Raw genomic sequence first — 27,286 nt, 5'->3', positions numbered from 1 at the left:
TTAATCCACATCATGGTTGATTATAATCATGTCATGTAGGGAGCACTGCCTCGATAATCAATCGTAGCATTGACTATTATCCCACCACTGACTATTGCATTGTCCGAACGCAGCCATGTGTCATGCAAAGTCCTCTTAATTTTGTATCTGTTTTGTTTCTATGGATGGGTAGCAACAGCGGTAATTTCTATATTTAGCTGCAAATCCCATGCTCATGGATTTAAGTAAAATTACTGACTTTACTAGTCATTCTTGAAATTGAAATTTCCCATGTACGACTTACGTACTAAACAAAACATGAGTTTTCCAGACAAGTTTACGGGGGGGTCACGTGGCTTGTACTATTGCCTTTTTTAAAAAGGACAGAAAAAAAGCTAGAAAAGATTGGAACTAATGAATAACTATTGACGAAGATAAGTTTACATGTCCCCATAACTGCTAATGAATACTTGTATTACAGCCCAAACCAGATAATGTTCAAGAACATTACAATTAACCCAAACTTTTTTATTTAATGTATTGTCTCCTTAACTCAAGTACAATCCTAGTAGTACCTTATAATTTAAACAATTGCAGAAAATGGTAGTTTCTTCCCTTTTTTAGGAGCTAGTTAGGAAACTGTACTAGTCTGAGTTCCCAATAGCTGTATCGGTTGTACCCAGATATGCAGAACAGGTTGAAATGTACATTTATTTATTTATTTATTTATTTTATTTATTTATTTAAGGATTTTTATGCCGCCATTTAGCCAAAAAAGGCTCTCACAGCAGCTTACAAAAGTATTTCTTGACAGTCCCTGATAAAAGAGATAAAGTCCCTGATAAACATTGATAAAAGAGGCCCCTTCTAGTCTAGCCAAACAAATCTGAACAAGTGAAATATTATTCTCCATATTGCATGATCACAACTGCAGTCATTAAAATATTTTCAGCAAAAGTATTGAGAGTTTTACAAAAGGCAGCTGTTGCAATAGTCCTGAGATCCTCATATATCACATCTATCTACACTCAGTCCATGTAATAAAAAGTTCATGTCATCATGTACGAAGTTTTAAGGGACCAGAACACTGAGCACAATGACAGGAGCTCCTACCATTATTCTAATTTTAGCCAGGAAGGTGCTGTGTGTGCGTGCACGCATGCATGCATGTATGCGTGCATGCATGCACAAGCACACATGGCACCCAATAACTTCAGGTGTCAGTTTTCATAAATCAAATGGCTCATCTGCCTTTCACATTAAAAAAAACAATCAAGTTAACTGTATTGTGGGTTAGTAGCCAATGAAGCCCAAGATGGAGCATAAAAGGTTGGGGTGGAAGACATTTTAGACATCAGAAAATATATTCAAAGGCTACAGGACATATTGGTCAAAACATCTGTAAGAGTAATTTCTTTAACAATAGCCCATTAGAGGCTTGTAAGAAAATTCTAACATCTTCATCCATTATAAATGACAGGCAGAACCCCACCACCACCACCCAAATTATATGCAAGTCATTCTACATTTTAGATGTTACCATCCTTCTGAATTTATAGTGATTTTGTATACCTCTAGGTATACTTTTAGTAATTACGCATTCATGGAAGACATCTTATAGACTTTTTAAAAAATTGAACACATTTCTATATGAATTAAATCTTAAGATTTGAATTAAACAAAGGAAGATGTCTTGCAATTACATAGTTCACATCTACTTATATTACAAAGAAACTGCACTATCTCAGAAGCAGCTTGCATTTCTCACAATTTAAAAGCTACAACTGTTTAATTTGGTCAGTTAACATATTAATGCACTGATATTCAAGTAATCAAGTGCTGTTCTATAGAACATTTTGCCCTGGGTTAACTCACACATGTATTATTCATTTATCACGCAGCAAGTCACTCCATATAATATATGTTGTATTACACATGTTTTTATCTTAAACGATACAGCAAAGGTAAGCTAAGTGTTGGGAATAGATAGGAAACATCAAAATTGCATGACATTAGATATTCTGTAATATTCAAAATATACAATATGCAATGACTATTACTTTTTAAATGTAGGTGGCTGAAACTCAAACCTAAAGAAAGAGAAAATAACGTTTTATAAAAAGCTGTCATACAAATTTAAGATGTACTACTTGCCTGGCCTGATGGTATTTGAAAGCAGAATTAATATTGGTTTTAAAACAAAACATTTTAGAGCACTTAAAGATGCGAGAGGGAAAAGGAGGGGGGGTGGGAACCCAGAGGAAGCTGTTTTCATTCATGCAGTAGTGATGTCAGCATCTGCAGTGGCAGCTGCCTGACCTATACAGGCTTCCAACCCAGAGCAGTTTTGCAGATTTCTTTTAAGAACCTCTGGCAGCTCCCTTATGACCAAAGAACTTAAACTTGAGCAATCTCATTTTAAAAGCTACATGGTGAAAAGTTTTAAGGAAAACATAATTTCTGTTCTAGAATGTCTCCAATACAAACTGAGTAATGCAAATCACTTACATAGCAAACGCTATGCAATGCAGTATCAACAATAATGCAGAGAAAGCAGAATTACATGTTTAAGTGTGACTTAGACAAACACCTTCTGAAGTACCACAGATATGAAGCATATTTATTAATATGGCCTGCTCTTGACAGTGGTTAAAATAAGCACAAATCTGCATAATTAGCAGAGTGATTAGTGGTAGAAGCTAATTTATTATCCCCTAGTACAGTAAACAGTTTCACAAAGCAATTCTAGATTCCCTACTGATAATACAGGTTGCTATTACAATTTTACTACATTGGTCAGAGGTGTACCAATTTAGAAGAGATCAAACGAGGACTATGGAATTGGTCATTCTTAGTGAAAACTGTTCCACAAGGGAGATTTTGCAGACTGTAGTTTTAACATTTGTATTTTACTTTTTAAGCCTGAAAGTAAGAAAAATAAAACTACTGGAATGGATGAGTGCATGGTGAGTATATCAGCATTTATTTCCATTCATTCATTCCATTCATCATGGTACATGTAAGTAACAGTTCCTGACAGCCAATTTATAGTCCTACATATTGTACTCTTATAATTCCATCAAGTTGTTGGTGCTGCTACTATGGCTTAGGACAGGCTCAACAAATTCAATAAAGTAATTCAGTTCTAATTTAGAGGGATGAATATTTGAAAGCAAGGTAATTCACCTCTATTTAGAGAATTACAACACAATCCTATACATGTCTACTCAGAAGTATGTCCCACAATTCAATGGACTGAAACTTAAGTATTTTAAGTATTTTGGGGAAAGACAAGTTACATACTAATATATTAGGTTTTTTTAATCCTAAATACCCCTTTCATGTAAGTACAAGATTTATCATCTGTTTTTTATTTATATTTGTTTATTTAAAACATTTCTTGGCCACAGAAGCCCTCCTAAGGCAGCCTACCACAATATATGTTTTGTTATTAAAAACAAACAAACAAACAAACGTTAGAATTACAAAGACTTCTCTTGTGTCCATTAAGATTAAGAAGAAAGTTACAATTTTCTGAACCCAACAACATAGATTACACACCATTTTAGACAGTTAAGACTATTTCGATAAGATTCTTTATAAATCAAGATCACAGCCTATTGCATAATTAACATATAGTCTGGGATGCAAAGAAGAAATTTAACATTCATATTTTGCTGTAAACATTTTAGATCAATATACTAACAGTATTTTAGAATAGTTTAGTATGATCCAAATAACGTATCTACAAAATAAATTGCAAGGATTTCAGGCAGGAATGCTCCAACTTGCTGCTTTTAATACTAAATCAAGAGGGTTATTTAATTTGCTGCTGAAATGAAACACAGACTTGGCATGATTAAAGAAGCAGAAGTGTTGAAAGATGCAGGATACCCGATAGCTAAAGCAAGATAAGTAGTGTATTTAGTATGATTCATTCAACTGCTGAAGTGAAGAAGGGGGAGTGGACAGCTAAAATGGCCACAACCACTTTAAAAGAACTCAAAAGATATTAGTTACTTTCAAAGTTTTCAGGATATGTTTGGGTTCAAATTTGCAATTGATTTGGAGTCTAGTTTATAATGCCTTCTGGTATTATATTAGTCTTTAACAAGAATACTACAAAATACGTATTTTTAGCTTCTAGGATTTACTAAGATTTACTTTTAGCTACATGAAGGGGTTGCATTTGAGGAGAAGGATTTTTAAAGGCATTTTGGGCTATAGGCAGGATCCTAGGGCCTACTAAAGTTGTTTGTGCATCTTAGGTTTTGGAAATGTTGCAAGCAGTACTGGTGTCATATCCTATTGTAAATGCGCTTGTGTTAATAATGTTCTTGTTTAAGCCAGTTTTTGTATCCCTTCCTGCTGTGCAGGTAACAGGATACAGGCATACTTTTATATAGATATTACTATTCTGTAATTGCTATTTATGGGGAAGTATCATGGTCCAAATGAAACACGCAAACATAACTTAAAAACAAGGCATGAATTCAGCATGATGCAATAGGACTGAAAATCACTTACAATAGTTTTAAAAAATGGTTTATTAAAGGATAGATTTCATTACACTGAGACTCCAGCTTCAGGGCAAAAGCCAATCTAGCCCTCTATTAACATACGCAAAATGTATGCTGCATTCTAAGTTACATTATTTTCCATTAACAATATGCCCAGATTCAATACTGTGTTTGGAATCAGTCTAAATTACCTTTCAGGGATCTCCGCACCTCTGACGACAAAGAGGTTAAGAAATCCTACCCCCATCCCCAACTGTGGTAACTTTTGAGCTTGTAACCTTTTGTTCTTCTTGGCCAGCTGTCCCCAAACTGGTGCCCTCCAGATGTTTTGTCACCCTGACAGGTGTTGATAGTTGCTGAAGTCCAAAACATCAGATTAGGAAGGCTGTACTAGGCCAAGGGGAGGGGGCAAATGTGGCTTGTGGTATAGCAGGAAGTCAGGCTGTGCTGGGAGTGGATCTGAGGAGTGAGCTGGTTTGGGCTCTCTTCATAAAACCCTATAGCACTATAGGTTCCCCTTGACAGCTGAGGGGGAGCAGGGATTTGTTGGAATGGTAATGTTCTGGACTTTCCTCTTAAGCTCAATGTGAATAAACCTTATATAACAGAAACACCTGCAATCTCTCAGGAAACAACTCTAAGTGCTGGGACTTAGAAACACAGCACCACTCAGAAGTGGGAGATGCACAAGTATAACACTGGTGCCTGAAGTGGAGTAGTGTTTCGTGGAAGAGGAACTGTGAGCCAAGGTTTGCCTGTGCAAGAATAGAGCAAAACAGCAACATTCCTAGCACAGATGAAGCTGATGCTCCAGCAGGCCTTAAAGCAGCAGAACAAGCAGCACATAAAGGCCTCACAGGTGCAAATGGGTGCCCTGAAGAAGTGGAAGCACAAGTCTTCCTTGTATCAAGACTAGCTTTGCAGGGTTGGACTCTGGAGCAACTAAAGGATTTACAAAAGGAGGTCCCAGAGTGGGTGGAAAACTAACTCACTGATCTCACCACCACCACCACCACCGCAATCATATCTCCATTCAACACTACTATGAAGGCTTCCTGGTCTCAATGGGAGAGTTTGGACCTTAGAGATGACACTGTACAGTCATGTACTGTACAGATGAGGGACAGAGCCCACAGAAGCTGGATACAGATGGCAGTTGACTGTGCCAAAAAAGCTAAAGCAGGAAGTAATTATGTTACGCCATGATGCTAAAACAACTGGACAATTTGGCACAACAAAAACCTTTGCTCGAGTAAGAGAAAACTTCTACTGAGTTACGTCCAGATGGGATGTGGACAATTGGAACACAAAGTTTGATGCTTGTGTAGCATACACAGATGCCCTGCAAGGACAAGGAAGGTTCCATTGCAGTAATATCTTGAAGGTGCACCAAATGGAATATGTGGCAGTTAATGTTCTTGGCCCTCTACCAGAGAAGAGATTGGTAACTACTACTACTAGCTGCCATAGATTATTTCACATGGTAACCAGAGGCTTATGCCAGAAAGAACCAGGAATTGTGACAGTGGCAAAGGCCTTGGTGGACAAGGGTGCTAGGGGAATTACATTCTGATCCATGGGAGAAACTTTGAGTAAAGGGTGTTCCCAAAAAATGTGTGAAATTCATGGAATCCACAAAACACGGACTACTCCCATTCATCTCCACTCTGATGGCATGGTGGAAAGCTTCAACTGCACCCTAGGTGTACAGTTGGCAACTTTGGTGCTGCAGCATCAAAGGGATTGGGATGTGCATGTTCTATTCCTCCCAATGATGTATAAGACTACAGTTAATGAAAATACTAAATGTACCCCACCCCTTCTTATGTTTGAGCATGAACTGAGGTCCTCCACTAACCTCCTTTTTGGCACTCCAGATGGTGAGGAAAATAATACAGACCCACTGGACTACATGAAAGAATTACAGTCTAAACTAGAGGGGGCATTAATTTGCAAAAGAAAACATTAGATTGCTTTAGAAAATAGTAAATGGCTGTATTACGTGAGATGATACGGGGAGACCTTTGCAAGGGCTGATTTGGTGTCACTTTACAACTCTTAAGTGGAAAAAAGGGTAGGAACAGCCCAAGGACAATAAATGAAGTGGCGTTCTAGATCCAACTAGGACCCAGACACAAGCCCAAGTTAATTAATAAGGACTAGCTAAGGAGGTATGAAGGGTGCAAAACATGTGGCTGGCTCCACTAACTGGCAGTTGGAAAAGCTTGGGACCTGACTCTGAAAGCCTAGAAATGGAGCCTTTTCCTTTACATGAGCAAGGTGGCTCCACAAGTGCAGCTGCTGAAAACAGGGATGATACATCTGCACAGTGGGTTATGAGACTTCAGAGACACAGAGGAATACCCTTTAGATCTTCAAGTGTATTTACAGACTGAACTGCCTTTGTTTGGAGCATTTGTGACAGTTATGGAATATATTTTTTACTGAGTTTTGTTGGTCTTATCCTCTTTAGATCTTTGCCAAAATGTTCTGTTTTGCTTAACCTTGTGCATTTGTGTCTTACTGAAGAAGTTATTTTGGTTGGCTTACTTGTTTATTTTTAGTAGCCTGGAGTCCAGACTTCTTTAGGAAGGATAATAACATTGTGCATTTGGGGTCAGTCTAAATTACCTTCCAGGTCTGTCTTTTACAATTCAGTGCCTCTACTTACAGATTCAGCATTCCCCACCTGTGAACTCTGTAACTCTTGAGCTGGTAACCTTTTGTTCTACTAGGCCAAGGGGAAGGGATGAGTGGGGACTGTGTGCATAGCAGGAAATCAGGCTGTGCTGAGAGTGCATCTAAGAATGAGGAGAGCCGATTTTGGCTCTCTGCAGGAAACCCTATGCCACCTACCCCTAGGCAGCTGGAGAGGAGCAGGGATCTGTGGTAATGCTGTAGTCCCTCATCTTAAGCAAAATGTGAATAAACCTTATATGAGAGAAACCCCACAAGCCTCCAGTGACTTCCCTCAGGAAACTGAACCCTTAAGTGGTGGAACTGCTGAAACTTCTCACTGCTCAAGAAGGGTGGGTGGGTGCATAAGCGTAACAATACTCTCCATTAATACAATGGATCAGAGCCCTCATTTTCACACATAGGCGTAGTTTGCAAGGTAGAATGGTTTTTATCACCCTTTACTATTTATCACCCTTGACTAGGAATACTATTACAGTATAGATGAAGGGTAAGTAACCAACATTGAAATGACCTGGGCAGGCATCTTGTTTCAGGCTACAGCTTAAGAAAGGCCTTTAGACTTGACATTTGAAAGGGGGAGGGAGAGTAAGAGCTTGCTGATGTCCTTTCCTTATCAACTTGGGTCGCAGCCCAATGTACACTTACCCGAGAGTAAGGCCCGGTGAACGTAGTGGAACTTACTTCACAGTAAACAGTCACAGGAATGAGCTGTCGAGGTGGCAGAAGGGGGTGGGCGTGTGTGATACAATTTAAGCTCAATATTTCCACCAAACGATCTGTGTTTTGGGGGTGGCTGGGGTGGTTTCCTCCTCGGTGTTGACAAGGTCTGGGGAGATTTTGTAGGCGCGTGCGGAGTGGGGGGGAGGGTTGTGCGCGCGCGTGGATGGGTCACGGCTCAATCCCGTGTGTGCCTTTACCTCTGTATATGGGCGAACTGGGGCTCCTTCTCTCAGGTGAGCTGCTTCTCCGCCTGCCGTTGTTGTTGTTGGTGGTGGTGCTGCTGTCGGGCGAGCGCCTCTGCCTCACCTTCACCCTCCCCGGCTCCGCCGCACCGCCTGCTCCTGGCGGGGTGGCGGCGGCAGCGGCAGCCGCCGCCAGGGCCAACGGCGGGGTAGAGCTCGGCGGGGGCGGGCTGCTGCCGCCGCCGTTGCCGCCCCCTCCTCCAGCTCCGCGAGGCCCCCCTGGGCCGGTGTTACTCCCCACCGAGGCTGAGGCGGCCGGCGAGCGAGTCGGACTGTGCTGGTTGCCCCTCAGGAGCTGGTAAGGAACGGTGGCGCGGATCGGCTGGAGCAGCCGGCTAGTCCCGGCGCTGCCACCGGGGGCGCCGCCGCCGCCGCCGCCGCCGCCACTGCTGCCGCTTCCTCCGCCGCCGGCCCCGTTACTACCGGCCGGAGCTCCGGCGCTGCCGCTGGTGGGGGACCCGGCCGCGCCGCGGCGCATCCTCTGAGGGGGCTGGTGGTGAGGAGGGGTCTGCGAGGAGGAGCTGGACATGGCGTCGGCTCGAAGGCGAGAGAAACAACGGAGGCTTCCCTCAGGCGCTCCACGCACGAACACGCCCCCTGCAACGGAGGACGGGACGCGGCCGCGCCAGGCGAGCTCCGGACCGTTCCGCGCGGCGCTTATCGCCGGGCTGTGGCCATGGCTGCCCGCCCGCCTCGGCAGCTCAGCCCCTCGCGGCTCACATCGTCCATACGACACCGGCGGGCACCGAGGCGGCGTAGCGGGCGGACGCGGGGCGAGCAGTGCCGGTGCTCCGGCTCGCGTTCCTGCCTGACCGCAAGCTCGGGGCCGCGACCGCACCTGCAGCTCCGCCACCTACCCTGCAGCTCCGGCGCCCTCCTTCCGAATGGCACTCTGCAGGCTCCACCGCCCCGTCTGTGGCGGGCAAGGGGCGTCAGGCCGTGCGCCCATTGGGCACCCTGCCTCCGTGGGTTCGAGCCTGGTTGGTCGCAGTCACAGAAATGACAGCGCATCTAGCCAATCATCGGCCGGCACTTTACCTGGAGGAGGAGGAGAAGGGGGAAAGAAGGAAGGGGTGGTAGTTTTGAGCTGCTTTGTGCAGGGGGTGGGAGGAGGGAGCGGGGTGTGTGTGTAAGTTATCCTTTTAGGATGGATGGCCCGTTTGCCTAAAGATCAAGCTAATGTTATTGAGAACACGTAACAAAGAGATACTCTAAAAACTGTTATAATTCTGCTCTCCCTCACCCACAACTCTTTGATTGGTATTTGCATACTTTTGAAACTGACATTTTAAAGCAAATACCAACACCTTAAGACAGAGTGCTAACCCTAGGCAGTGTGAATTTAAGAAAATGTATAGAACTTTTGTTGTTGTTTTTATAGAGGCATCGCTTGACCTTCGGTTAAAAATAAAAGTTACATAATTTATACCAAAATGAACTCTCTCTCTCTCTCTCTTTGTGTATGTGTGTGTGTGTTGCAGTACAATATTCATTCTGAGAAAAGGATAGATCTTTAATAAACATATATTCCGCATTGCTTAGCTATCCAGAACTCCCTCTACCACCCTTGCCCAAGCTCTCCCTCTACAAAAACCGTATTTGTTGAAGATCGGATGTGGATTTCTATTTTTCGATGTGGTGAGATGTATTGCATCTCTTTTAATTTTTAATTATTTCTACGTTTACACCTAAACATATAGATTAGCATATGCAAATTGATGCTCTTTGGGGGCAATACGCAACAGGCCATCTGAATAGGAAGAGATTGGCTGATATAGAAGTCCCTCAAGGGGACACTTTCTATGTATGTATTTTATTTTTTGCTGTATCCCATGGGCTCAGAAAGTCTTTCAACAGTTACCCCTAGATGTACTCAGAAGTACATCCCACTGAGGGCTAATCTACACCAAGCAGGATATAACACTTTTAAAACAGTATGAAAACAGTATTTGTAATGTGTCCTGGGCCTGAACAGTTGTCATAACCATTATAAACCGTTATAAGCAGTAGTGTAGATCCTGCCTGAGATTGACTTATTTTCACTTAAGAGTGCACAGATTTGCAAGCTAAAACGCATAGTATTCATCAACTTGCATTTTCTTTGACCCGGTGACAACCATAACGTTTCTCTTTGTAAGCCTAAATAGGTTCATTTTAAATCACATTACTCTGACTGTTTAGGACACCTCTTGTAACAGATCATTTGTCAAGATTTAATCCGATGGCAAGGGCTTTTCCTGATATGTTGCATAGAGAGGTTGTCCATGTGTTATCAAGGTGAGACTCTGCCCAGAAGGGATGGTAAATGCTGGAACTGAATTACTTCAGACTGTAGAGGAGGCATAGTTCAACGCTGGTCTAGAACTCTTCTCTCTGATGACCAATGTTTATGTGCAGGAAGTTTTATATTGAGGAACATTCAATCATAAAATCCCCACCATCACCTTACTCATCTGGCCATTAGGCAGCTAGCATCAGTCCATACTTTTGCTATGCCTGAACCCTTTCAGTTAGAAGGTACAGAGCAGTCTTCTCCAACCTGGTGTTGTGTACTTCAGCTCCTATCTCCTTAGCCAGCATGGCCGGTGGTCAGGAATCCTGGGAGATGTCTACAACATATGGAAGACATCACGTTGGAGAAGGCTGGAATAGAAGAGTTTCCTACTTTTGTCTGGTATGTAGCCAGGTATGTTCATGGCTTATGAAACAAGAGAAGTCACGGATGGGACCTTTCTGTCTAAAGCAGTTGCCTTACCTTGACTGGATTGGTTGCTGGACTTATCCCATCTTTCTTGATGTGCTTCTCTTCCACTGTCCAATCACACCATCCAATCACACCAAGCCTACTGCTAACTTAATTACCAGCAGCTAGCTACATTGCAGTATCTCGCTCTTCCTAACTATCACTAATGGTTGGAATCTATTCTGAGGATGGAGAATGAGTTCTGGAGAATGAGTTCTGGTTAACTCCTGTAGGGGTGGAAACACTGGAGGTGACATGGGCACAGGATTTAGCTGTCTCCCAGGCTGAACTAGGGCCAATGAGCAAAGTAGGATTCACCTTATCCAAATCATAGTTTTCTAAATCAAAACAGGGATAAAATCCAGAAGAATAGCCATATCAGTCTGTTTCAGTAAATAAATAAATATTTTCTTAAAAAAATCAACCAACCCAACATATTACGATATCATAGGGACAGGCTGTTTAATGGCAGCATGAGCTTTCATAAGTAAGAGCCCATTTTATCAGATGCTAGGGTACCATGGTATTCTTTGTCTAAAGGGCTGTCTATTATTTTAGAACATCACAGTCCCATGAAAAAGAATGGATTTCCCCTTATCTCCACAATTCACACTTCCATACAACATAATGGTTGTTCCTTATTTCAGACACACAAATTCATTTTCTCTCTTTCATATATTGTTGGCAACCTTTGTACCTGTTGCTTTAACTTTATGGAAAGAGCACCCTTTATTTAAACTCTTTATTAAATAATTGATTTTGAACTGCAAAATTTAGGGGTTTGGGAATGAAAGCTTAAAGGAGATTTGACAACTGGGACATTAATGGTTTGGAAAGACACCAAGATTTTTCACAAGACATTACCAGGCAATCCTATCCATGTTTATTTGAGGGCAAGTCCCACTGTATTCAATGGTGCTTACTCCCAGGTTAAGCACACATAGCAGTATTGTGGAAATGAATCACAGATATAATGAAAGGCTTTAACCCCCACTCCACCACAACACACCCCAATGCGTGCACGCTTGCACACACACATATTGATTAAACAAGGGGAATTTATGTCAAGCTGTAAAAAATTTCAGTGTGACCCTATGCAGAGTTGGATGTAATTAAAAACACTCTGACATCAATAGGTTTAAGGATGCTAAACAGTATAACAGCAGAGCTTTTCAGAGTTGTCCGGGGACTTTTGCATGTTGGCCCCAAGGACACTGTAGAACCTTCTGAAGCCCACTGTAATCTATTTGCTGGGCACTTCCAGAATAAAATCTCCTGCATCCACCAGGACTTGGACTCCAGAGTTATAGCAGGTGAATCAGACGAGATATCCAGAGCACAGTCTTGTCCAGTTTTTATGGATGAGTTTCAGTTGGTGCAGCTCGAGGCGGATGACAAGGTCCACCTCCACGTTGTATCCTTGCCCCTCTTGGCAACAGGCAGGATGTTCTCTTTTCTTGACAAGTGGGTGGACAAGAAAGGAGAAAGTATATTTTTCTTTCAGTTTTCAGGGCAAGATAAACCCAGATCTTCTCCATTTCCAGTCTTTCCATCTTTGTTTGGAGCCAAATCCAAGTGTTTCACAGTATAGTTTGCAAAACACTCCAGGAATATCCAAAATTGCTAAATATTCAAAATGACAGGTGGTACATAAGCGGAAGTTATAATGATTGTTGACTAAATTCCGGATTTAGTATAATCACTAATTAACCATAATAGTTCATAATTGCATCAACAGAATGTAATGGATCTCTGTTATATAATTAATCCTACCCTTAAGGTAAATTGTTTATATGAAAGGTTATACGCTGCTCTTACCAAATGCTTCTCCCTAAGTGACTTGTGTTCTTGTTCAATACCTGGCCACACAGTGTAGTGGGCAATGAGAGTGACAATACCATCTTATACAGGTCTAATCAGAAGTAAGCCTCATTGAATTCAATGGGACTCATTCCAGGTAAATTGCATTGAATTTAATGGGACTTACTCTCAGGTAAATTGCAATTGTGTATACAATTGCAGCCTGAATTACATATCTCTTGCATAATATGATTTGTGTTGCAAATACTGTTCCCAAAGCTTTGGATATTAGTCAGTTCCAAGTACAACCCCAAGACAAAATACAAAAATGAGTATTATTTCACAGGTGAAGTACTAGGCTTACACCTGGGAGACCAATGTTCTTATCTTTATTTTATTTATTTATTTATTTATTTATTTATTTATTTATTATATTTTATACCGCCCAATAGCCAAAGCTCTCTGGGTGGTTCACAAAAATTAAAACCATTAAAAGCATAAAAACAACCAACAATTTAAAAACATGAATACAATGTTTTTAATCCATGGTCCACTGAGTATTTTTTTGCCTACATAACTGTCTTTCAGGCATACTTTTCCATCTGTAAAATGGGAATGATGATGTATTTTACAAGGTTTTGTGAGGCTGATGGTTCCAAAGAAGGCATCGGCCTTCCACAGCAATGCTAACATTTGTGTGTTTAGATGGGCCTTTGCCTGATGTGGTTCTCCTGTTTCTCCCCCAGACCCTTTTCTTTCAATCGTTATGCTTTTAACTCTTGGTCTGCTGCTCTATTCGTTTTTGAGATCTCTGGTCTTACTGTATTTCATGTTTTTTGTTCCAAGCTGTCTTGAAACCTGTTAAGGAAAGGTGGGATATAAATATTTTAAAACAACAACAACAAATAGTTTAATAATAACTAGTGAAGGCCCATGGGATTCTGCTGGAGAGGGAAAGCAGAAGGGGGAAACAAGAAGAGCCCTGATGGAGTAGGCCATAGGACATGCATAATGGCAAACAAAAGCACACCAGCTGAGTTACTATAGTCCAAGCAGAAGTAGGGTGACCATATTTGGGAAACCAAAAAAGAGGACACCTAGTGTGTGTGTGGGGAAGCAGCTTTCTGAGTCCTGCAGAAAGTACGTTATTCCCCCGCCACCTTAAAGAACCCGATTGGAGTGGAGGAGGGGAAAGGATTTCATTCTGCACCACCACCATCCACTCCAATTGGGTCCTTTTCTATAATGTCCACGAATGACCCACTTTCCCCTTTAAGACCTCAATTGGAGCTCAGGGTGGGGGAATGATGTGCCTCAAGAAAGCATGTCATTCCCTCCTGCCATGCTAATGGCAGCCTTAAAGAGGAAGGTGTGTCATTCCAGGACATTATTGAAAATTATAGAAAATTCCCCCTGACACCATGGAAAGAACAAAAACCAGGACAAATCCGGGGAAATCCTGACAGTTGGTCACCCTAAGCAGAAGGTTATTGCATGGGTGCCACTATGTATGGATGTGAGTGGCCAGTCAAGAGATGCCCAACTAAGGAACTATAAGAATTATCCATGCTCAATTTTCCTCTGTGACTAGAATGCTGCAGAAGGCGAAAGAGGCCAAGGAAGGAAAGGAAAGGAACCTCTCGTGCAAAGCACTTGAGTCATTACTGACTCCTAGATGATGCCTGCTTTCACTGACGTTTTCTTGGCAGACTTTGTAGCGGGGTGGTTTGCCATTGCCTTCCCCAGTCGTGGTTACCTTTTCCCCAGCTAGCTGGGAATCTTCCTTGGTGACTAGAATGCTGCAGAAGGTGAAAGAGGCCAAACTAGGCTAAAATCTGGATTCCAATTCAAGACTCAGGTTGCAATCCTAAAGACCAGCCTTCCTCAACCTGGTGCCCTCCAGATATGTTGGGACTGCAACTCCCATAATACCCAGTCAATTCCCAGGGTGTCAAGTTGGGGAAGGCTGGCTAGACGCTTATATGGGAATAAATCACATTGAACACAGTGGGTAGAATCCAACTATTGTCTCTCTGCCAATGGAGAGCTACCACCAGCAGAATGGGGAAGGGGACAATTCCCCCTCCCTCTGCAACCACCAAAACTATTCTGGAAGCTTGTGGGACCCTCTGAAGCAGATTTGAAGGCATGCGAGGAGCTGCAGGGGGAGAGGGAATCACCTTGTCCCTTTGGTCAATGGAGGAACACTGCTTGGATTCCACCCACTGGGACTTTATTTGAAATAAACTAAGATAGGATTGAGCTGCTAGTTCCCTTAACACTAGCTACCCAGCACCCCCATGAAATCCTCCATATAGGCTTTATGCTGGTTTTAAAAGCTAAAATATTAGAAACACACAACACTCAAAACGGAACACAAAGCATTCTGCCTAGCTTTGGGAATTCAGAAGTTGCCAAAAGATCAGTCGTAAGAGTTCTGACAAAGCTCTAAAGAATCTGATGCAGGACCAAGGAATTTCCAACTTGACAGTATAGAGGTTGCCATTGTCGAGGAAAGAGAGAAAGATGTGCAAAATAACTGCGTGCCTGTTAATGATGATGATGAGACTTTCTCTTTGAAAGATGATCAGGATGTCAGTAAAAAAAAAATTAGTTCTATTTGCAACTCTGATTTTTGCTCAAATACGTAGCAGAACGAGGCTTTTCAACTTGGCCCACCTTTTAAAATGACGGTAGAATGATTAGTCATTAGTAAATCTTCTGAGTTAAAATGAACAATGACATGATGCTTACTTAAGTGTTCCCCAGCATTTGTGTGGGAGCTATTTAATACAGAGGCGGCTATCAAAGTGTTGTGGGTTCTTTCGTCTTCACTTATGAGGACAAAAGTGTTTTTTTTTTATGAAGGCTGGAAGTCCATTAGTTTCAAGTATCAATGCAAAAAAATATCACAGAGATCAATGTTTTTGCTGAGAACATGCAAGCTTTATTCTGATGTGCTGTTCAATCCAAGCTTTCTGGGCAGATATTTGTCCACAATTGTTGCATCAGCTCCCTGTTTCCACACTAGAATCATAGAATCATAGAATAGCAGAGTTGGAAGGGGCCTACAAGGCCATCTAGTCCAACCCCCTGCTCAATGCAGGAATCCACCCTAAAGCATCCCTGACAGATGGTTGTCCAGCTGCCTCTTGAATGTCTCCAGTGTGGGAGAGCCCACAACCTCCCTAGGTAACTGATTCTACCGTCGCACTGCTCTAACAGTCAGGAAGTTTTTCCTGATGTCCAGCCGAAATCTGGCTTCCTTTAACTTGAGCCCGTTATTCCGTGTCCTGCACTCTGGGAGGATCGAGAAGAGATCCTGGCTCTCCTCTGTGTGACAGCTTTTCAAGTATTTGAAGAGTGCTATCATGTCTCCCCTCAATCTTCTTTTACATTGTGATAAACAGTGTCACTATGACAAATACCTACCAATAGAAACAAAACAGGCCACTGTGGTGGAAAGTTACCAAGATTTTATCAGTTTTATTATTTTCCTAGCCGGTTACTTTTCACAATGCTTGCATTTTAATTTCTCTAATTTTAAGTGCTATGAGCATTGAGGAGCATTCAGTTGGTTAGTCGTCTAGAAATGTTCCATTTTCATATACTATTAACAAATTGGTAAAATGGTTAGATTGCACTGCCCAGCCCTCCCCAGATTGCTGGCTTCCATTTTGGAAGTCAACTCCCAGAATTCCTGACCATTAATTGTGTGCACTGAGGCTGATGAGAATTGAAGCCCAAAATGGAGGGAACCAGGTTGGGAGAGGCTTCTCTACACATATTCTCATTTCTGTTCCAGGCATTCCCTGGAAAATAGAAGATCCTGACTGGGGTACCTAGTTTAGACATTACAGAAGCATTATATGAGCCCTCTTTCCCATGGGTTGAAAGTACAGCACTGCTGTAAAATTTAAAGGGTTGTCACCATATGAATGGGACCAATCACAAGGGTCCTTACAGCACCACTGTCAGGTGATTGGGGGCGTAATGATGATGTGATTAGGGCCTGTGTGACTGGCCCTTGCACTTTATTGTGGCCTTCAAAAAGTACAACACAGCAGTGTAGTGTCACAACCTCATGGAAAAGGAGGTCCTATACCGCCGTGATTCACCTTGAACGAAACACAACAGAAAGCAGTATTTGGCCTCAGAATTTATTCTGGCCCTGATACACTGCTAAGTTAACCTCAGTTCGCTTTTCAGCTGCTCTAAGCTCTATCCTTTTCTACTCATATACAGTGCTAAAATCCTCACCCATGTGTAGGCTCCAATTATCTCTATTTGCCAGAGAAAATTCTTATTTTGGGGTACCTGTCCTTATTTTGTGTCTACTTTTGCTATTGAGGGAGGGTTGACATTTCAGGATTCAATGCTCTTCCCACTGCCTCTAGAAGTTAAATCTGTGCATCTTGATCCCTAGTGTGCATGTAGCATCTGAAAACACATACATACACAAACACACATTAACACGGGCTTCCAATTCACACACCGGTGAGTGTCATTTTGAACTGCTGCTAACCAAATGGAGGGTGTCTTCCTGTTTATCTTACTGTACAGAATAGACTCCTCTTTCATCTTTTTAAACAGGGCAGGGTAGCGCAATTGAATATTGCATTTAGATGACAGTATAGTGCTTTCGAAAACATATAAAGCAGGTAGGTTAATTTTTCAGAGCAGGCTATATCCCACACTTTCCCTTTCCATTATTAACCTACCACCGCAGAGTCTGGTCGGGCCAACTTAGCTATGACCCATTCAATGAAATATAGTCTCCTTTTCTCAATTACATCAATGGTACAGATGTGGCATCCAACTCTGGTTTAACAAATCTTCCTCTGAAGATTTGAAGGAAACAAGGAAATTTGAAGGAAATTGAAGGAAACAAGCTCAGTTCGGCATCTACAGAAATCGTGTTTGTGTATTTATTAGAAACGCTGTCTGACTTGTATGTTTTTATATATATATATATTTAACTTTTTTAAAACTGCTTTGTTAAATAGAGTTTAATAAAGAAAGAAAGAAAGAAAGAAAGAAAGAAAACATATAAAGTAGGGAGTGGGGAATGTGTAGGAAGAGAATCGGCAACCGGGAAGTGATCTTTGATATTAGAATAAAGTATTATTATACATATTTTCATTGAAATATTGGAACATGTCACTCCCAAACTGTGGAATATTCTCCTTCAAGAATTAAAACTCTTTTAGTTTTTAGAAAATGTGTGAAGATACGTTTAAACTAGACTTTTAAATTATGTAGTTGTTTTGTTCTAACATTTAACTGTTTTTCATTTTCTTTTTATTGTTTTAAATTGCCATGTGCCATCTTGATTTATTTTATTTTTTTTAGCAATAAAGCAGTATATAAAAGTTAATCCTCCACCTTCACCATGATCCGGTAATCTTTTACATAAGCCACCATTATTTTTCCTGACCTTTCTCTTTCAGGAATCGTGGGATGCCAGTGGCAGCAATGGTATGTATGCCCTGCCAACTCCAAGTGGGGACTATGAGAGTACTCAAGGTCACAAACATGGAATCTGAACACAAACCTCAAAGAGAAAGGAACAGTTCATCTGACATAATGGTGTCCTCCACACATGCACTTCATGCATAAGAATCCGCCTTTTGGATTAGAACAATGGTCCATCTAGTCCAGTATTTTGTTTCCCAAAATGGCCAGCTAGATGTCCATGAGAAGCCCACAAGTAGGACATGACCGCAATAGCCCTCTCCCACTATTGGTCCCCAACAATTGGTTTACAGAGGCGTGCTCCCTCAGATCCCGTAAGTAGTAAAACCATCATGACTAGTAGGCATTGATAGCCTTTTCTTCCATGAATTTCTCCAAGCCGCTCTTGAAGCTGTCTTAAGCTAAAGGCCATTACCATGTATTGTCCTAGCCACACCATTGTCACCTGGTCATAAGGAGTTATTTTGCCAATTCTGAATCTCCTGCCAATCAATTTCATGGGATGACCCCAGCACTAAGTATTCTAAGGAAGAAACACATCTATTTCTTTCTCCACACCATGAATAATTTCAGGCACTGTTTTAGTGACTCAAAAGCGCCTCAGTTTGAAAAAGAACCCACGTTGGCCTACAATGCTTCCAGGAGTAATCTTATTACCTCCCATTTGGCTAAGAGTAGTTCTCTCCATGAGAAAGAACATATGCTTGACCTTCTCAAATCTACCTAAATCATATTATTTTGCTGTTAGGCCCATGGATGTCAAGAGTGTCATTGTTAAGCACCTAAATGCATGATAACTTTGGTTGCTTACTAACATTTCTAAACACCATAGAACAGAGTCAAAATTACATACAACTGAAACTCAACACCATTTAAGCAAGAAAAGAAAAGACAAGACTAAATAAGAGAATGAAAATACTGAAGAGGCTTACTGTAATGCACTTGTCTTCAGACCACCCACTTCCTTTTCATAGCCACATGATACACCTGTGCATATAGAAATAACTAAGGGCATCTTTCTTTTCTTCAAGTCCTTTGATTCTGAATGTTTTGTTTTATTTGTCAAGTCTATGCAGAAAACATGCATTTATTTATTTATTTATTAAAAAATTCATTTGTGGGTGTCTCTGTGTGTGTATGTGAAGAGAGTGTGTGACTTGTGTGACTTTGCAATATATAAATATTCCCAGAAAGGGAGCTATTTATACTGATTGCATTGTAAAGCTTTCAACGAGAGAAGCAAGTGCATGCATTCAATGTAGCAATTAGTCAGTAACTCCTAATAAAGATGAGAAAATAATGTGCATTTTAATATACTTTCCTCCTCCACCATTTTTTCATTTTCTTTTTGGAAAGGTTATAAACTAGAATGTGAGATCACACACACACAACACCCATTTTCCCTAATGAAAATTGCTTCACAAACAAGATGGTGGCACTGAACACTCTATATCAGCTTTCCCCAATCAGGAGCCCTCCAGTTGTATTGAACTACAACTTCCATCACTCCTAATAGCCACCAGGTTGGCTGCTGTACATGCTCACCTTTGTCTGCATTTCTGTAGAGGAAGTAGTGTTAGAACTGGAAATAAATGCAGACATGTTCACATGTGATTGCTGAAGGTGACACCACCATGTGTAAATTACATATGTGCATATTTCTGATTCATGCATAATTTATTTCAAGAAAATATGAATGTGAAGACATTTGCCCAGATGGTTCCAGCTTTTGGAGAGTCCATTGCTATTTGATCTCTTATAGCTGTACAAAGGGGGAGAAGCACAACTTGTGGACAGTTTTTCTGGGCCTGGTACAAAAATTGGACTCTTCCCCTTCTCCCATTTTTCCATACCTTGCGGACATTGTACATGACCTCTGCAATTAAATTTTTTTAAAAAGCCTTTAGACAATACGGACCAAAGGCATCACCACAAACTGCAGACACGATTTCAAAGCCTCCAGAAATTGTGAATTTCCTCTTTTCACGCCAATGGCGGCCACCATTAGCACTCGGCAGAGACTTGTGTGGCCTGGTTCCAGGGGTGGGCTGCAGTAATAGCAGGGAGGGTGCTCGCCAATTTCAATCACCCCTACCACCCCCTAACAATATCTTGGTCTTGTCTGGATTGAGTCTCAGTTTATTGGTCCTCATTCAGTCCATTATTGTACCCAGGCACTGATTCAGAACAGCCACTGCCTCACCTGGATAGATCTGGGTGTCATCCGCATATTGATGAGACCTCAGCTCACACCTCTGGATGATCTCTCCCAGAGGTTTCATGTGTATGATGAACAGCCTTGGTGATAGAACAGAGCACTGTGAAACCTCATAGCACAGCTGCCAGGATGTGGAGCAATAATTTCCTAGGACTACCTTCTGCAATTGACCATCTAAGTAGGAGTGAAACCACTGCAATGCAAGTGCCTCCAACTCCCAACCCAGACAACCTACCCAGAAGGATACCATTGTTGATGGTATTGAAAGCCGCTGAGAGGTTGAAGAGAATCAACAGGGTCACATTCTCCCTGTCTCTCTTTTGGCAAAGGTCATCCCAAAACCCAAGGAAATTTCCATTCCAAAACCAAGTCTGAAGCCCAAGTGAAATGGGTCTAGATAATCAGTTTCATTCAAGCATACTTGGAATTGAGCGGCAACCACCTGTTCAAGCACCTTGCTCTGGAAGCAGATGTTGGCTACTGGCCTATTAATATCATCCAGAACCTGTTAATATCACCCAGGTTCAGGTTAGGCTTTTTCAGGAGTGGTTTAATTACTAAAAATGCAATAAAAATAAATAAAAATACATTCTTTAAAGAGCCTGGCACCATCTCATCTCTCAAGGAAGAATTTACAGACTCCTGAACTCAGCTGGACATCCCTTCCCTATGTGATATAATAAGCCATAAAGGACAAGGCTCAGGCACACAGGTGGCCGACAGGCCTTGGCCAAGCACATTGTCTATATTCTTGGGCCTCAACAACTGAAACTCATCCAATAAAACTGAATAAGGGAACTACATTATTGTGGTATCCAATTTGTGGTGGATTTGAGTGACTTTATTTTCAAAATCCCACAATCCTAACTTATCATAGCATGCTACCCACCATCTCTCTCCCTGGCCCAGATTGTACTGGACAACACTGAGAAGATGTAATGGTGATGGAAAAGAACTCCCTTCTTGCCACCATCACCGCCACAGAGTAGGCTCAATAATGAGCTCTAACCTGTCGGACTTGGCATGTATTTTTCTCCAAATGCGCTCTAGCCATCTTCCCTCTTGCCTCATTACCCTCAGCTCAGGTGTATATCAAGGAGCAGCCCAGGCTCTGCTTAGAGGGAAAGGGTGCTTGGACACGATTTTGCTCAAATCATCTCTGCATTCCACTGATTGACCTTGGTCTCGACAGGAGCACCAGCCATACCAGCAGGAAAATCCCAAAGAGCTCTCTGGAATCCATTAACCTCTGTGGGCGGACTGTGTTAACAAGTCCCCCACGCTTGCAGAGGAGAAAGGCTGCTGTGAATTGAATACATAGGAACAAAAGAAGCTGCCTTATACTGAGTCAAACCATTGGTCCATCTAGCCCAGTATTATTGACACTGACTGGCAGCAGCTCTCCAGGGTTTCAGGAAGGATTCCTTCCAAGCCCTACCTAGAGGTGCTGGGGATCGAACCTGGGACCATCTGCATGCAAAACAGATGCTCTATCACACTGAGCTATGGCCCCTCCCCTCCTGTCTGCAGTTGGGAGGCAGCAATGGAGGAAATGGGGGCATGAGAACTGAAAGAATGCACCAGAGTGTTTCATCAGAGGGACTCTAAGATAAACTGACCAGCTCATAGTAAACACAAACGCAATTCATTTAAATTACTAGGCTATTAGAAATGGAGTAGCAAAATATGCTTGTGGGTAGAGGGTGGTAGAAGAGACATTCCTGAGGGAGTAGGTGAACTTTTTCAATATCTTTTTTTTTTTTTAGTACTTCTGTTGCTCTAATCGAGTAGAATTATATAAAGAGCCTAGTAGACTGTGAACCATCACAGAGCCTCCTAAAATAGAATGGTACTAACAGGATTAGATTGCCACTTCTCAGAAGCATTTACTCGTCTATACCTCAGGGAAAGAGTTAACTGGTGTTAACAAGTAAATTTGTCTGCCTCTCCATATATATATATATATATATATATATATATATATATATATATATATATATATATATATATGTCCATCCATCCCTCAGAGTTTGCTCCAATCTTTCCACAGGTTTGAAGTGAGGCTATTGCATCTAAATTTGGCAAGGGGGCATTATAAATACCCAAGGAGACTTGTTCTGAGTTAGTGAGCCAGGTTAAGGGCCCTTGGCATCTCTTTCAACTGCATTTGTCCTACAAAAAGGCTGAAGCATGAATTCTTGCTCTTTCACAATCACTTCCTTCAGGTGACTTCAATCAAATTAATATCAACATATCTGTGTCACATCACACTGTGGTGTGTCTACTCATCCAGTTAAGCAATTCAGAGTATGTCCTAGTGGAGTTGGGAACAGAATTTAACAATTTGATTCAGCAGCACCACACATCACATGAATCAGCAAATACCTAATTTTTAAAAAAAATAAAATAAGAATGGATATTGCCAACATGAAATGTAGTAAACAGCTAATTAGCCATTGCCAGTCTTATCTTCTGTATATTGGTTTAATTTAATACATTCTTTGTGCCAATTACCATAATGAAACAGGGCTGCCCATCCCTCAACTTTCTTTGGGTATTCTTTGTGCAGTCACACTTATGGGTATTGCACCTATGCCAGCCCAGGTTTATCAATGACGTATGTTTGCAAGTTCTTTAGGGTATGTGTCCTTGTTGAATTTCTTTTTAGCCATTCGTGGCTATTTAATAAAGTTATGTGTCATTGAACACTATCTTGCTTTCCAGAGTACATTTTAGTAGCATCATCTTCAAAGAACTGAGGAGTAAGCAGTGGCGTTCCCTCTCATTTACTTAGGTTGGAAGTCTATGCATGTTTATGGTTGGCTGGAGAACACTGGTAAATGTAGGACATTTTTCTGTCTAAACATGCATAGGATTGTGCCCTTAGCTATTGAACATTAGGTCATACTGGCAGCTAAGGGTCACAACTACTAGAGTGGGGGCAGGCAACCAGGTGCACTCCACATGTTTTGGACTAAAAATTCCATCAGCCTCAATCAGCACAGACAATGGACAGGGATTTTGGAAGTTGTGGTCTGAAACATGTAGTGATGGCCACCACTTTGGATGGCTTTAAAAGGGGATTGGACAAATTCATGAGGGTGAAACTATCAATGGCTAGTAGCCCTGATGGCTACATGCTAGCTCCAGTATCTGAGGCAGTATGTCTATGTAGAGCAGTTGCTGGGGAACATGGACGGGAGCAGGGCTGGCCCAAGATACTTTGCTGCCTGAGGCAAAAAACAAGATGGTGCCCTCTCCTGGGTGACTGGACTGTTCCTTTGACAGTGGCAATGAAACAGCATCCTTCACTGCAGCTGAAAGCAACAGGTTAGCTTAGGGCACTCAGTTCTCTTTTACAACACCTTGCTACCTCCTCTCAGCATCTGCTGCCTGAGGCAACTGGTTCACTCTGCCTAATGGTAGGGCCAGCCCTGGCGGGAGGGTGCTGTTGCACCCATGTGCTGTTTGTGAGTTTGTGAGTTTCCCGTGGGCCAATGGTTGGCCATTGTGCGAACAGGTTCTTTTGCTTGGCCATTATATAAAAGCATTTCCTTTTTTGATGCATTTTGATGAGCTCAGGGTTCTTTGTCGTAATAATGTAAAATTGATACAGCACACTTTAAAAGTCAGACATTCTGCAGGGAATTGCAATTAAAGGAAGACATTATTCTCAACTGGAAATGTTAATTGAACTATTTTAATCAAGAGGAACAGATCTAGATACATAGAGAATCCACAACCCTAAGATATGAGATGTAGTTATTTGAATCCAATGCACTGCTTCTCAGCCTTTGAAACAGCAGCAAAGATGGATACCGTACGCTTTTCACAGGAATGGTGTTGGGAAAATGTAAAATAACTTCTTGAGAGGGTTTTTGAATTGTCTGAAATAAACTAATATTTGCAATCAGTAATTGGATCCAGAAATGTCTTGTGTAGGCAGAAAGGCACTTTTGGCTTGTGCAGGACAGCTCCACCCAATTCTCATTTCCCCATTCCACTGTAGATCCCGATAACCCAATAAGACCCTCTCAGAAGTGGTTTTGGGAGACAGAGGGGACTATATTGGGATGGAGGGAGGAGCCAGGAAATCCCGTTGCATTAGCAGAGCTCCACTCATCAATCTTTGGATAAAGCCCTAAAATGGCTGCACCAATATGTTCAACTACTGGACAAGGTGAGCATTTCCCTGTTGGTTCTGCTATGATGGGACTTAGAAGCACTGTTTACAGTGGCTCCATTCCCTTCTGGAGGGGTGGACCCAGAAGATGCTGGTGGACTTCTATTCGATTCCTTGGCCATTGGCCTGTGGAGTTCCTCAGGGTTCTGTTTTGTCCCCCATGCTATTTAACAGATACATGAAACCATTGGGAGAGGTGGTCTGGTGTTTTGGGATTCAGTGTTGATGACACCCAACTCTACTTCTCCTTTCCACCCAAATCCAAGGAAGCTGTTTCAGTGCTAAACCATTGTCTGTCAGCAGTAATGGACTGAATAAGGGCAAACAAATTGCAGCTTAATCCAGACAAGACAGAGGTGCTCCTGTTCAGTCGGAAGGCATACCAGGGAATAGGGATGCGGCTTGTGCTGGATGGGGTTACACTTCCCCTGAAGACACAGGTTCACTGCTTGGGTATACAGTCGTGTGAAAAAGAAAGTACACCCTCTTGGAATTGTATGATTTTACATATCAGGACATAATAACAATCATCTGTTCCTTAGCAGGTCTAAAAATTAGGTAAATACAACCTCAGATGAACAGCAACACATGACATATTACACCGTGTCATGATTTATTTAACAGAAATCAAGCCAAAATGGAGAAGCCATGTGTGAAAAAGTAAGTACACCCTTACTGCTTCCATAGGAATTAAAATACTAAGTAGCAGACAGGTGCTGCTAATCAAATGCCCGTGATTAATTGATCATCAGCAAGTATGACCACCTCTATAAAAGCCAAAGTTTTTTCAGTTTGCTGGTCTGGAGCATTCAGGTGTGTGATAACACAATGCCAAGGAGGAAAGACATCAGCAATGATCTTAGAGAAGCAATTGCTGCTGCCCATCAATCTGGGAAGGGTTATAAGGCCATTTCCAAACAATTTAAAGTCCATCATTCTACAGTGAGAAAGATGATTCAAAAGTGGAAAACATTCAAGATTGTTCCCAATCTTCCCAGGACGTCCCAGCAAAATCACCCCAAGGTCAGACTGTGCAATGCTCAGAGAAACTGCAAAAAACCCCAAGAGTTACCTCTCAGACTCTACAGGCCTCAGTGAGCATGTTAAATGTTAAAGTTCATGACAGTACAATTAGAAAAAGACTGAACAAGTATGGTTTGTTTGGAAGGGTTGCCCGGAAAAAGCCTCTTCTGTTTAAAAAGAACATGGCAGCACAGCTTAGGTTTGCAAAGTTGCATCTGAACAAACCACAAGACTTCTGGAACAATGTCCTTTGGACAGGCAAGACCAAAGTGGAGATGTTTGGCCATAATGCACAGCGCCACGTTTGGCGAAACCAAACACAGCATATCAGCACAAACACCCCATACCAACTGTCAAGCACGGTGGTGGAGGGATGATGATTTGGGCTTGTTTTGCAGCCACAGGACCTGGGAACCTTGCAGTCATTGAATCGACCATGAACTCCTCTGTATACCAAAGTATTCTAGAGTTAAATGTGAGGCCATCTCCAGCTAAAGCTTGGCCGAAATTGGGTCATGCAACAGGACAATGATCCCAAGAACACCAGCAAATCTACAACAGAATGGCTGAAAAAGAAAAGAATCAAGGTGTTGCAATGGCCCAGTCAAAGTCCAGACCTCAACCCGATTGAAATGCTGTGGCGGGACCTTAAGAGAGCTGTGCATAAACAAATGCCCTCAAACCTCAATGAACTGAAGCAACATTGTAAAGAAGAGTGGGCCAAAATTCCTCCACAATGATGTGAGAGACTGATAAAGTCATACAGAAAATGATTACTTCAAGTTATTGCTCCTAAAGGTGGTTCTACAAGCTATTGAATCATAAGGTGTACTTACTTTTTCACACATGGCTTCTCCATTTTGGCTTCATTTCTGTTAAATAAATCATGACACAGTGTAATATGTCATGTGTTGTTGTTCATCTGAGGTTGTATTTACCTAATTTTTAGACCTGCTAAGGAACAGATGATTGTTACTATGTCCTGATATGTATAATCATACAATTCCAAGAGGGTGTACTTTCTTTTTCACACGACTGTACTTCTGGATTTAGTCCCGAGACTGGATGCCTAGGTTTCAGCAGTGGCCAGGAGTGCATTTGCACTGTTAAAACTAATGTGCCAGCTGCACACATTCTTAGAGATGTCTTATCTGGCCATGATGACACATGCCTTAGTTACATCCTGTTTGGATTACTGTAACGCGTGGCTACCTTTGAAGAGTGTTCAGAAACTTCAGCTGGTTCAAAGACTGTTGACTGGGGCTAGTTACAGGGAGCATCCCTTGTTACAACAGCTGCATTGGCTTCCAGTCTGTTTCCAGGGCGCAATTCAAAGTGCTGGTCATGACCTATAAAACCCTATTCGGCTCGGGTCCAGGTTATCTGAAAGACCATATTCTCCCTTATGAGCCTGCCTGTGCCTTGAGATCTTCAGGGGTGGCCCTTCTCTCGTTCCTGCCACCATCACAAGCATGCCTGGTGGGAAAGCAGGAGAGGGCCTTCTCTGTGGCTGCTCCAAGCTTCTGGAACTCCCTTCCCAAGGAGGCTAGACTGGCTCCGTCCTGGCTTTACTTCCAGAGAAAGGCAAATAGTCTAGACCTATAACACATTGGATTTTTTTGTCATTTGCCTTTAAATCTTTTAAATGTGTCAATACAGTAGATGGTTTAATCATATTTTTTA

At 41.9% G+C, this 27,286-nt stretch overlaps 2 protein-coding genes across 3 annotated transcripts in view; both read right to left on the bottom strand.

The window, feature by feature from the left end:
* Nucleotides 1–8,712, bottom strand: part of GLCCI1 (glucocorticoid induced 1) — a 48,027-nt gene extending 39,315 nt beyond the window's left edge. The window contains exon 1 of one of the 2 annotated variants that reach the window (XM_063123394.1): nt 8,117–8,712. In XM_063123394.1, the coding sequence (XP_062979464.1) occupies nt 8,117–8,690 (574 nt within the window). In that variant the 5' untranslated portion in view covers nt 8,691–8,712. The remainder of the gene's footprint in view (nt 1–8,116) is intronic. The other variant, XM_063123385.1, reaches the window with a different exon arrangement.
* A 4,813-nt stretch (nt 8,713–13,525) lies between these two features.
* UMAD1 (UBAP1-MVB12-associated (UMA) domain containing 1) overlaps nt 13,526–27,286 on the bottom strand; it is a 261,328-nt gene continuing 247,567 nt past the window's right edge. Inside the window, exon 5 of the mRNA XM_063123337.1 lies at nt 13,526–13,562. Coding sequence (XP_062979407.1) covers nt 13,532–13,562 — 31 coding nt within the window. The 3' untranslated portion in view covers nt 13,526–13,531. The remainder of the gene's footprint in view (nt 13,563–27,286) is intronic.

Source organism: Elgaria multicarinata, chromosome 1, assembly GCF_023053635.1.
Source record: "Elgaria multicarinata webbii isolate HBS135686 ecotype San Diego chromosome 1, rElgMul1.1.pri, whole genome shotgun sequence".
Taxonomy (NCBI): Eukaryota; Metazoa; Chordata; class Lepidosauria; order Squamata; family Anguidae; genus Elgaria; species Elgaria multicarinata.
Note: the sequence above shows the minus strand (reverse complement) of the source record. Positions and strands in the feature narration are given on the sequence as shown.